Consider the following 12,601-nt stretch of genomic DNA (forward strand, 5'->3'; position numbering starts at 1 on the left):
AGGCCCATCATTACTTGCAGGTTACATTATACATCACGGACAGCAAGGCCCATCATTACTTGCAGGTTACATTATACATCACGGACAGCAAGGCCCATCATTACTTGCAGGTTACATTATACATCACGGACAGCAAGGCCCATCATTACTTGCAGGTCACATTATACATCACGGACGGCAAGGCCCATCATTACTTGCTGGTTACATTACGGACAGCAAGGCCCATCATTACTTGCAGGTTACATCACGGACAGCAAGGCACATCATTACTTGCAGGTTACATCACGGACGGCAAGGCCCATCATTACTTGCAGGTTACATCACGGACAGCAAGGCCCATCATTACTTGCAGGTTACATCACGGACAGCAAGGCTGCAAAGAAATAAAGAACGTTTAATAAGTTATTTCCTTCTCATAAAAACGTAATAATGTTTTTAATCAAAGTTAGTAGGCTACATAATTTATTTAAAATATCTTGAGAGGTTATTGATGAGGGGCCATCTCCGTTGCAGAGGCAGTTGCAGTGTGTTCTGTGTGGTGCATACTGTATGTTGGATTTGTCGAAAGTATGCGTCAAACTGTATGTGTAGACGGTTTGACAGAAATGGTAGCAGAAGGTGAATGTTTAACTTTATTTGCACATATATCCAGATGATAATGCGTACAGTTTTGCGCAATGACACTGTAGGTGTGAGCTGGGCAGCTGTGGGACGGACGGACGGACGGACGGACGGACGGACGGACGGACGGACGGACGGACGGACGGACGGACGGACGGACGGACGGACGACAGACAGACAGACAGACAGACAGACAGACAGACAGACAGACAGACAGACAGACAGACAGACAGACAGACAGACAGACATGTGAAAACAGGGTTGACATAAAGAGCCTCACTACAACTCTAACACACACCAATTCTTTATGTGCAGCAAAACGTTTGATGCATTTTAAATGCTAAGTATGAGACTTCAACAAGAGATTAAATTATACAATTGTACAATTTTGGGCTTCATGTTGCAAAACAAAAAAGGAAAAACAACATTTTTCATGTTGTGATAAAGAAACACTACATAAAATAGCTTATTAGTAATCATCATTGGTGATAGGAACTAAAACAACAGAGAACTGAAACGGTTAAACAAAACATCTGTAACATCTGTAGGTCATGTGACCAGCAGGAAGTGAAAGCTAGGGAACGGGTTGTTTTAGGAAACGGGTTTTGTTGATGAACCACTTGTCACAGCGCCATAGACTCACATAGTCACAGTCTGGAACATGATGACTCCTCTACTCTTCTTCGCCTTCCTCCTCCTCTCTTGTCTGCCAGGTAAGAACTGAACTCGGGTCTGGTTTCTCCTGAGACTCAGATTAACTCGTGCTCCACCTCCTCCTGGATCAACAACATTCCAGATGGAGAATCTCTAATGACAGTGTTATGGAGTCCCGGAGAAGGCTTAATCTGGGCCTGGGGAAACATGCTCTAACGTTTTAAACTCTGTAAAAGACACATTTGCTCCTCAGGATATAATGTATATAGTATATAGTGAAGTAAAGGGTAGCTAGTTATTGATCAAACTAATTTAAATGGCTGAGAAGCTCATGTTTTGTATTGTTGAATATGAAAACCATCCAAAAACCATTCTTTCATTTCCACTTGTATAAAAACACATTGTTAGAGCATTTTGATGTTATGATCAGTAAAGTGCTGAAGGGAAGCCATATTGTTTAGATTTTCTGTGTTTTCTTGCACAATATATATATATATTTTTCAGCTTTCAAACATTTCACTGGCACAAAAGTGTCCAAATTCATGGCATTCTCTGACAGCCAGTGGAAGTAGAAAGCAACAGTCTCCTGTCTCCGTCCTAAGTCTGTATTACGCCCTCAAGCAAGCGTGTCCTTCTGGGTTTGAACCTGGCTCGTCTGCACACCGCAAGACTGTGTTAGACCGCAGAGCTAAACTCTAGGAAATAATCTCAGGGAACTAACGGAATATTCAGGTTTCAGGCAAGGGAAAGGGAGAGTGAGAAGGGGCAGGAGAAGAGAGAAGGCAGAGGGGGAGGGAGAGTGAGAAGGGGCAGGAGAAGAGAGAAGGCAGAGGGAGAGGGGATAAGGGTGGAGGAAAGTGGGGAGGGGGAAAAGAGCAGAGCTGCCAAATCTCACTCATTGACCATGAGACACGCATTTGACCCTCTTTTCACGCTCTCAGAAGAGGGAGTAGGGAGGAGGAGGAACGGGAATAGGAAGATGAGAAGGAGAGAGGGGGGACTGAGGGATGTGAAAGTGACAGTAACTATTTTCAAGAAAAACGAAACCCGAAGTGTCTTATGAAGGCGTGCTATTCAGGGTCACATTCTGTATCCTGCTTTTTTATGGATAGGATAGTTTAGGGCTGCTGGTTAAATATCAACAGTACCAGAGAGGAAACATGACTTTTAATAACATACACAGACATGTGTTAGGACTTAATGTCAGGGTTAATGACTTCTCTGCTCCCTGCCTGTAGTGTTTTTATGTAGGGTGACCTGGCAGTTGTAGAGGGGTTAGTGGTCAGGGGTTAATGAACTTCTCTTCCTGCCTGTAGGCTCTCTCTGTAGGGTGACCACCGTGGGTGATCTAAGGGTTCTGGAGGGGGTCAGGGGTTAATATTTTATTTTTATTTATTTATTTTACCTTTATTTTACTAGGCAAGTCAGTTAAGAACAAATTCTTATTTTCAATGACGGCCTAGGAACAGTGGGTTAACTGCCTGTTCAGGGGCAGAACGACAGATTTGTACCTTGTCAGCTCAGGGATTCGAACTTGCAACCTTTCGGTTACTAGTCCAATGCTCTAACCACTAGGCTACCCTTAGGGTGAATGACATCTCTGCTCGCTGCCTGTAGGCTCTCTCTGTAGGGTGACCACCGTGGGTGATCTAAGGGTTCTGGAAGGTCGATCGGTGATGATCCCATGCCATTACGGGCCGCAATACGCCAGTTATGTGAAGTACTGGTGCCATGGCAGTGTAAAGGACCTCTGTACCAGTCTGGTTCGCAGCGATGCCCCACGGGGACCAGCTGCAGCTGGAGAAGACAAGGTGGCCATGTTTGATGACCCGGTACAGCAGGTGGGAGGATCAGATAGTCTCTATTATTAATATCTATTAGGATAGATACGTTATTGTACATTTAGTAGAATTGGCTGGTCAGTATGATGTGTAGTAGAATTGGCTGGTCAGTACGATGTTTAGTAGAATTGGCTGGTTAGTATGATGTTTAGTAGAATTAGCTGGTCAATATGATGTTTAGTAGAATTAGCTGGTCAGTATGATGTTTAGTAGAATTGGCTGGTCAGTACGAAGTCTAGTAGAATTAGCTGGTTAGTATGATGTTTAGTAGAATTGGCTGGTCAGTACGATGTTTAGTAGAATTAGCTGGTCAGTATGATGTTTAGTAGAATTGACTGGTCAGTACGATGTTTAGTAGAATTGGCTGGTCAGTATGATGTCTAGTAGAATTGGCTGGTCAGTATGATGTCTAGTAGAATTGGCTGGTCAGTATGATGTTTAGTAGAATTGGCTGGTCAGTATGATGTTTAGTAGAATTGGCTGGTCAGTATGATGTTTAGTAGAATTGGCTGGTCAGTATGATGTGTAGTAGAATTGGCTGGTCAGTATGATGTGTAGTAGAATTGGCTGGTCAGTATGATGTTTAGTAGAATTGGCTGGTCAGTACAATGTTTAGTAGAATTGGCTGGTCAGTACGATGTCTAGTAGAATTGGCTGGTCAGTACGATGTTTAGTAGAATTGCCTGGTCAGTACGATGTTTAGTAGAATTGGCTGGTCAGTACGATGTTTAGTAAAATTGACTGGTCAGTATGATGTGTAGTAGAATTGGCTGGTCAGTATGATGTTTAGTAAAATTGACTGGTCAGTACGATGTGTAGTAGAATTGGCTGGTCAGTATGATGTCTAGTAGAATTGGCTGGTCAGTACGATGTTTAGTAGAATTGCCTGGTCAGTACGATGTTTAGTAGAATTCCCTGGTCAGTACGATGTTTAGTAAAATTGACTGGTCAGTATGATGTGTAGTAGAATTGGCTGGTCAGTATGATGTTTAGTAGAATTGGCTGGTCAGTATGATGTTATATGTTGACACTGGAATTCTCCAGTCAGCAGTGTAATAAAAGGGTTAATGTATTTTTCATGTTGTCACAGTGAGCATGATGGTGGTGATGATGATGATAATGTCTTATATTTTATACCCAGGTGTTCACAGTAACAATGACAGAGCTGCAGAAGGAGGACTCTGGATGGTACTGGTGTGGTGTGGAGGTGGGAGGAGTCTGGAGTGCTGATGTCACAGCCTCCCTTTACATCAATGTTATCCAAGGTGAGAGGACACAAGTCCCCCCTTCTCCCTGAAGTGTGTACTCATTTGTGCACTCGTTCATGCACCGAGTCACAGTCCCACTCCCATTCTAACCCCTTCTCCCTGAAGTGTGCACTCGTTCACGCACCGAGTCACAGTCCCACTCCCATTCTAACCCCTTCTCCCTGAAGTGTGTACTCATTTGTGCACTCGTTCACGCACCGAGTCACAGTCCCACTCCCATTCTAACCCCTTCTCCCTGAAGTGTGTACTCATTTGTGCACTCGTTCACGCACCGAGTCACAGTCCCACTCCCATTCTAACCCCTTCTCCCTGAAGTGTGTACTCATTTGTGCACTCGTTCATGCACAGTCACAGTCCCACTCCCATTCTAACCCCTTCTCCCTGAAGTGTGTACTCATTTGTGCACTCGTTCATGCACCGAGTCACAGTCCCACTCCCCATTCTAACCCCTTCTCCCTTAAGTGTGCACTCATTGGCTGTGTTCTGATTGGCTGTGTTCTGATCTTATTCACTCCCCCTTTATGCATTTAAAAGCATTAGATTGGTGCAGGCACGGCTGGAGGGAGTGTCCACCATATTCCACCATCACACTACACCATTCCTTATAAATCTACGAGGGGGAGTGAACGAATGCACACTTTGTCAGAAGGGTAGAGAATTGGAAGGTAGCCATTCACATAATGTGTGCACTCGTTTGCTCCTCCTCCGGTATCTGAAGCATTGGAGTGGTGTGCTGGTCTGGTGGTTGTTATAGTATGCTGTGGTAGTTAGTTGGTATGGCTAAACTACATGTTAATCGTAGAGTGTTGTTCTGGTGGTGCTGTACAGGTATGTCTGTGGTGAACAGCATGGTGAGTGGAGAGGAAGGGACCAGCGTCACTGTCCAGTGTCTCTACAGCCAGGGATACAGGTACGACTTGACATCACCTCTGTAGCAGGGCTGGAGAACTGCTGTCCCTGGAGAGCTACTGTCCTGTAGGTTTCACTCCAACCCTCATCTAACGCACTTGATTCAAATATTTATAAGCTGAATCAGGTTAGTTACAACTGGGGGTGGAGTGAAAACGGACAGGATGGTAGCTCTCCAGGAACAAGGTTGGAGTGAAAACCTACAGGAGGGTAGCTCTCCAGGAACAAGGTTAGAGTGAAAACCTACAGGAGGGTAGCTCTCCAGGAACAAGGTTGAAGTGAAAACGGACAGGAGGGTAGTTCTCCAGGAACAAGGTTGGAGTGAAAACCTACAGGAGAGTAGCTCTCCAGGAACAGGGTTGAAGTGAAAACCTACAGGAGGGTAGCTCTCCAGGAACAAGGTTGAAGTGAAAACGGACAGGAGGGTAGCTCTCCAGGAACAAGGTTAGAGTGAAAACCTACAGAAGGGTAGCTCTCCAGGAACAAGGTTAGAGTGAAAACCTACAGGAGGGTAGCTCTCCAGGAACAAGGTTTGAGTGAAAACGGACAGGATGGTAGCTCTCCAGGAACAAGGTTGGAGTGAAAACCTACAGGAGGGTAGCTCTCCATGAACAAGTTTGGAGTGAAAACCTACAGGAGGGTAGCTCTCCAGGAACAAGGTTGGCGTGAAAACCTACAGGAGGGTAGCTCTCCAGGAACAGGATTGGAGTGAAAACGGACAGGAAGGTAGCTCTCCAGGAACAGGTTGGTGTGAAAACCTACAGGAGGGTAGCTCTCCAGGAACAAGGTTGGAGTGAAAACGGACAGGAAGGTAGCTCTCCAGGAACAAGGTTGGAGTGAAAACGGACAGGATGGTAGCTCTCCAGGAACAAGGTTGGAGTAAAAACCTACAGGAGGGTAGCTCTCCAGGAACAGGATTGGAGTGAAAACGGACAGGAAGGTAGCTCTCCAGGAACAAGGTTGGAGAGTTCTGCTCTATACAGTACATAACCAAATCAAATCAAAGTTAATTCATTGTGCACACAGTTTAGCAGATGTTCTAGCGGGTGCAGTGAAACGTTTATGTTACTAGCTTCTAACAACGCCGTAAAAAGTAAAACAAGTACACAAATAATACAGTAAAGCATTTAAATCCTGAAATGTCAGAACAAATCCAATTAACCCAAATAGCACTGTAACAGTAATCAAGATGCAGATGAATTTTCACAAGATATACTAAGAATGTTATGTACAGCAGTAGATATACTAAGAATGATATGAACAGCAGTAGTAGATATACTAAGAATGATATGAACAGCAGTAGATATACTAAGAATGATATGAACAGCAGTAGATATACTAAGAATGATATGAACAGTAGTAGATATACTAAGAATGATATGAACAGCAGTAGTAGATATACTAAGAATGATATGAACAGCAGTAGTAGATATACTAAGAATGATATGAACAGCAGTAGTAGATATACTAAGAAGATATACTAGATATACTAAGAATGATATGAACAGCAGTAGATATACTAAGAATGATATGAACAGTAGTAGATATACTAAGAATGATATGAACAGCAGTAGTAGATATACTAAGAATGATATGAACAGTAGTAGATATACTAAGAATGATATGAACAGTAGTAGATATACTAAGAATGATATGAACAGCAGTAGTAGATATACTAAGAATGATATGAACAGTAGTAGATATACTAAGAATGATATGAACAGCAGTAGTAGATATACTAAGAATGATATGTACAGCAGTAGATATACTAAGAATGATATGAACAGCAGTAGATATACTAAGAATGATATGAACAGCAGTAGTAGATATACTAAGAATGATATGAACAGCAGTAGTAGATATACTAAGAATGATATGAACAGCAGTAGTAAATATACTAAGAATGATATGAACAGCAGTAGTAGATATACTAAGAATGATATGAACAGCAGTAGATATACTAAGAATGATATGAACAGTAGTAGATATACTAAGAATGATATGAACAGTAGTAGATATACTAAGAATGATATGAACAGCAGTAGTAGATATACTAAGAATGATATGAACAGCAGTAGATATACTAAGAATGATATGAACAGTAGTAGATATACTAAGAATGATATGAACAGCAGTAGTAGATATACTAAGAATGATATGAACAGCAGTAGTAGATATACTAAGAATGATATGAACAGCAGTAGTAGATATACTAAGAATGATATGAACAGCAGTAGTAGATATACTAAGAATGATATGAACAGTAGTAGATATACTAAGAATGATATGAACAGCAGTAGTAGATATACTAAGAATGATATGAACAGCAGTAGTAGATATACTAAGAATGATATGAACAGCAGTAGTAGATATACTAAGAATGATATGAACAGCAGTAGTAGATATACTAAGAATGATATGAACAGTAGTAGATATACTAAGAATGATATGAACAGCAGTAGTAGATATACTAAGAATGATATGAACAGTAGTAGATATACTAAGAATGATATGAACAGCAGTAGTAGATATACTAAGAATGATATGAACAGTAGTAGATATACTAAGAATGATATGAACAGCAGTAGTAGATATACTAAGAATGATATGAACAGTAGTAGATATACTAAGAATGATATGAACAACAGTAGTAGATATACTAAGAATGATATGAACAGCAGTAGTAGATATACTAAGAATGATATGAACAGTAGTAGATATACTAAGAATGATATGAACAAGTAGATAACTGATATGAACAGCAGTAGTAGATATACTAAGAATGATATGAACAGTAGTAGATATACTAAGAATGATATGAACAGTAGTAGATATACTAAGAATGATATGACACAGTAGTAGATATACTAAGAATGATATGAACAGCAGTAGTAGATATACTAAGAATGATATGAACAGTAGTAGATATACTAAGAATGATATGAACAGCAGTAGATATACTAAGAATGATATGAACAGCAGTAGTAGATATACTAAGAATGATATGAACAGCAGTAGTAGATATACTAAGAATGATATGAACAGCAGTAGTAGATATACTAAGAATGATATGAACAGCAGTAGTAGATATACTAAGAATGATATGAACAGCAGTAGTAGATATACTAAGAATGATATGAACACAGTAGTAGATATACTAAGAATGATATGAACAGCAGTAGTAGATATACTAAGAATGATATGAACAGTAGTAGATATACTAAGAATGATATGAACAGTAGTAGATATACTAAGAATGATATGAACAGTAGTAGATATACTAAGAATGATATGAACAGCAGTAGTAGATATACTAAGAATGATATGAACAGCAGTAGTAGATATACTAAGAATGATATGAAACAGTAGTAGATATACTAAGAATGATATGAACAGCAGTAGTAGATATACTAAGAATGATATGAACAGTAGTAGATATACTAAGAAGAATGATATGAACAACAGTAGTAGATATACTAAGAATGATATGAACAGCAGTAGTAGATATACTAAGAATGATATGAACAGCAGTAGTAGATATACTAAGAATGATATGAACAGCAGTAGTAGATATACTAAGAATGATATGAACAGCAGTAGTAGATATACTAAGAATGATATGAACAGCAGTAGTAGATATACTAAGAATGATATGAACAGCAGTAGTAGATATACTAAGAATGATATGAACAGTAGTAGTAGATATACTAAGAATGATATGAACAGCAGTAGTAGATATACTAAGAATGATATGAACAGTAGTAGATATACTAAGAATGATATGAACAGCAGTAGTAGATATACTAAGAATGATATGAACAGCAGTAGTAGATATACTAAGAATGATATGAACAGCAGTAGTAGATATACTAAGAATGATATGAACAGCAGTAGTAGATATACTAAGAATGATATGAACAGCAGTAGATATACTAAGAATGATATGAACAGCAGTAGTAGATATACTAAGAATGATATGAACAGCAGTAGTAGATATACTAAGAATGATATGAACAGCAGTAGTAGATATACTAAGAATGATATGAACAGCAGTAGTAGATATACTAAGAATGATATGAACAGCAGTAGTAGATATACTAAGAATGATATGAAACAGTAGTAGATATACTAAGAATGATATGAACAGCAGTAGTAGATATACTAAGAATGATATGAACAGTAGTAGATATACTAAGAATGATATGAACAGTAGTAGATATACTAAGAATGATATAAGAATGTAGTAGATATACTAAGAATGATATGACAGCAGTAGTAGATATACTAAGAATGATATGAACAGCAGTAGTAGATATACTAAGAATGATATGAACAGCAGTAGTAGATATACTAAGAATGATATGAACAGCAGTAGTAGATATACTAAGAATGATATGAACACAGTAGTAGATATACTAAGAATGATATGAACAGCAGTAGTAGATATACTAAGAATGATATGAACAGCAGTAGATATACTAAGAATGATATGAACAGTAGTAGATATACTAAGAATGATATGAACAGCAGTAGTAGATATACTAAGAATGATATGAACAGTAGTAGATATACTAAGAATGATATGAACAGCAGTAGTAGATATACTAAGAATGATATGAACAGCAGTAGTAGATATACTAAGAATGATATGAACAGCAGTAGTAGATATACTAAGAATGATATGAACAGCAGTAGTAGATATACTAAGAATGATATGAACAGCAGTAGTAGATATACTAAGAATGATATGAACAGCAGTAGTAGATATACTAAGAATGATATGAACAGCAGTAGTAGATATACTAAGAATGATATGAACACAGTAGTAGATATACTAAGAATGATATGAACAGCAGTAGTAGATATACTAAGAATGATATGAACAGCAGTAGTAGATATACTAAGAATGATATGAACAGCAGTAGATATACTAAGAATGATATGAACAGCAGTAGTAGATATACTAAGAATGATATGAACAGCAGTAGTAGATATACTAATGATATGATATAGATATACTAAGAATGATATGAACAGTAGTAGATATACTAAGAATGATATGAACAGCAGTAGTAGATATACTAAGAATGATATGAACAGTAGTAGATATACTAAGAATGATATGAACAGTAGTAGATATACTAAGAATGATATGAACAGCAGTAGTAGATATACTAAGAATGATATGAACAGTAGTAGATATACTAAGAATGATATGAACAGCAGTAGTAGATATACTAAGAATGATATGAACACAGTAGTAGATATACTAAGAATGATATGAACAGCAGTAGTAGATATACTAAGAATGATATGAACAGCAGTAGTAGATATACTAAGAATGATATGAACAGTAGTAGATATACTAAGAATGATATGAACAGTAGTAGATATACTAAGAATGATATGAACAGCAGTAGTAGATATACTAAGAATGATATGAACAGTAGTAGATATACTAAGAATGATATGAACAGCAGTAGTAGATATACTAAGAATGATATGAACAACAGTAGTAGATATACTAAGAATGATATGAACAGTAGTAGATATACTAAGAATGATATGAACAGCAGTAGTAGATATACTAAGAATGATATGAACAGCAGTAGTAGATATACTAAGAATGATATGAACAGCAGTAGTAGATATACTAAGAATGATATGAACAGCAGTAGTAGATATACTAAGAATGATATGAACAGCAGTAGATATACTAAGAATGATATGAACAGTAGTAGATATACTAAGAATGATATGAACAGTAGTAGATATACTAAGAATGATATGAACAGTAGTAGATATACTAAGAATGATATGAACAGTAGTAGATATACTAAGAATGATATGAACAGCAGTAGTAGATATACTAAGAATGATATGAACAGCAGTAGTAGATATACTAAGAATGATATGAACAGCAGTAGTAGATATACTAAGAATGATATGAACAGTAGTAGATATACTAAGAATGATATGAACAGCAGTAGTAGATATACTAAGAATGATATGAACAGCAGTAGTAGATATACTAAGAATGATATGAACAGCAGTAGTAGATATACTAAGAATGATATGAACAGCAGTAGTAGATATACTAAGAATGATATGAACAGCAGTAGTAGATATACTAAGAATGATATGAACAGCAGTAGTAGATATACTAAGAATGATATGAACAGTAGTAGATATACTAAGAATGATATGAACACAGTAGTAGATATACTAAGAATGATATGAACAGCAGTAGTAGATATACTAAGAATGATATGAACAGCAGTAGTAGATATACTAAGAATGATATGAACAGCAGTAGTAGATATACTAAGAATGATATGAACAGCAGTAGTAGATATACTAAGAATGATATGAACAGCAGTAGTAGATATACTAAGAATGATATGAACAGCAGTAGTAGATATACTAAGAATGATATGAACAGCAGTAGTAGATATACTAAGAATGATATGAACAGCAGTAGATATACTAAGAATGATATGAACAGTAGTAGATATACTAAGAATGATATGAACAGCAGTAGTAGATATACTAAGAATGATATGAACAGCAGTAGTAGATATACTAAGAATGATATGAACAGCAGTAGTAGATATACTAAGAATGATATGAACAGCAGTAGTAGATATACTAAGAATGATATGAACAGTAGTAGATATACTAAGAATGATATGAACAGTAGTAGATATACTAAGAATGATATGAACAGCAGTAGTAGATATACTAAGAATGATATGAACAGTAGTAGATATACTAAGAATGATATGAACAGCAGTAGTAGATATACTAAGAATGATATGAACAGCAGTAGTAGATATACTAAGAATGATATGAACAGTAGTAGATATACTAAGAATGATATGAACAGCAGTAGTAGATATACTAAGAATGATATGAACAGTAGTAGATATACTAAGAATGATATGAACAGTAGTAGATATACTAAGAATGATATGAACAGCAGTAGTAGATATACTAAGAATGATATGAACAGTAGTAGATATACTAAGAATGATATGAACAGCAGTAGTAGATATACTAAGAATGATATATAGATATACTAAGAATGATATGAACAGCAGTAGATATACTAAGAATGATATGAACAGCAGTAGTAGATATACTAAGAATGATATGAACAGCAGTAGTAGATATACTAAGAATGATATGAACAGCAGTAGTAAATATACTAAGAATGATATGAACAGCAGTAGTAGATATACTAAGAATGATATGAACAGCAGTAGATATACTAAGAATGATATGAACAGTAGTAGATATACTAAGAAT

At 37.1% G+C, this 12,601-nt stretch overlaps 1 protein-coding gene across 2 annotated transcripts in view; it reads left to right on the plus strand.

Annotated features, from left to right (window-relative positions):
• The first annotated feature begins 1,193 nt into the window (after window positions 1-1,193).
• The window catches only part of LOC135563065 (CMRF35-like molecule 6), a 51,332-nt gene continuing 39,924 nt past the window's right edge, over window positions 1,194-12,601 (plus strand). Inside the window, exons 1-4 of one of the 2 annotated variants that reach the window (XM_065005928.1) lie at window positions 1,194-1,334; window positions 2,893-3,116; window positions 4,258-4,381; window positions 5,213-5,294. In XM_065005928.1, the coding sequence (XP_064862000.1) occupies window positions 1,283-1,334; window positions 2,893-3,116; window positions 4,258-4,381; window positions 5,213-5,294 (482 nt within the window). In that variant the 5' untranslated portion in view covers window positions 1,194-1,282. The remainder of the gene's footprint in view (window positions 1,335-2,892; window positions 3,117-4,257; window positions 4,382-5,212; window positions 5,295-12,601) is intronic. The other variant, XM_065005929.1, reaches the window with a different exon arrangement.

Source organism: Oncorhynchus nerka, linkage group LG20 (assembly GCF_034236695.1).
Source record: "Oncorhynchus nerka isolate Pitt River linkage group LG20, Oner_Uvic_2.0, whole genome shotgun sequence".
Taxonomy (NCBI): Eukaryota; Metazoa; Chordata; class Actinopteri; order Salmoniformes; family Salmonidae; genus Oncorhynchus; species Oncorhynchus nerka.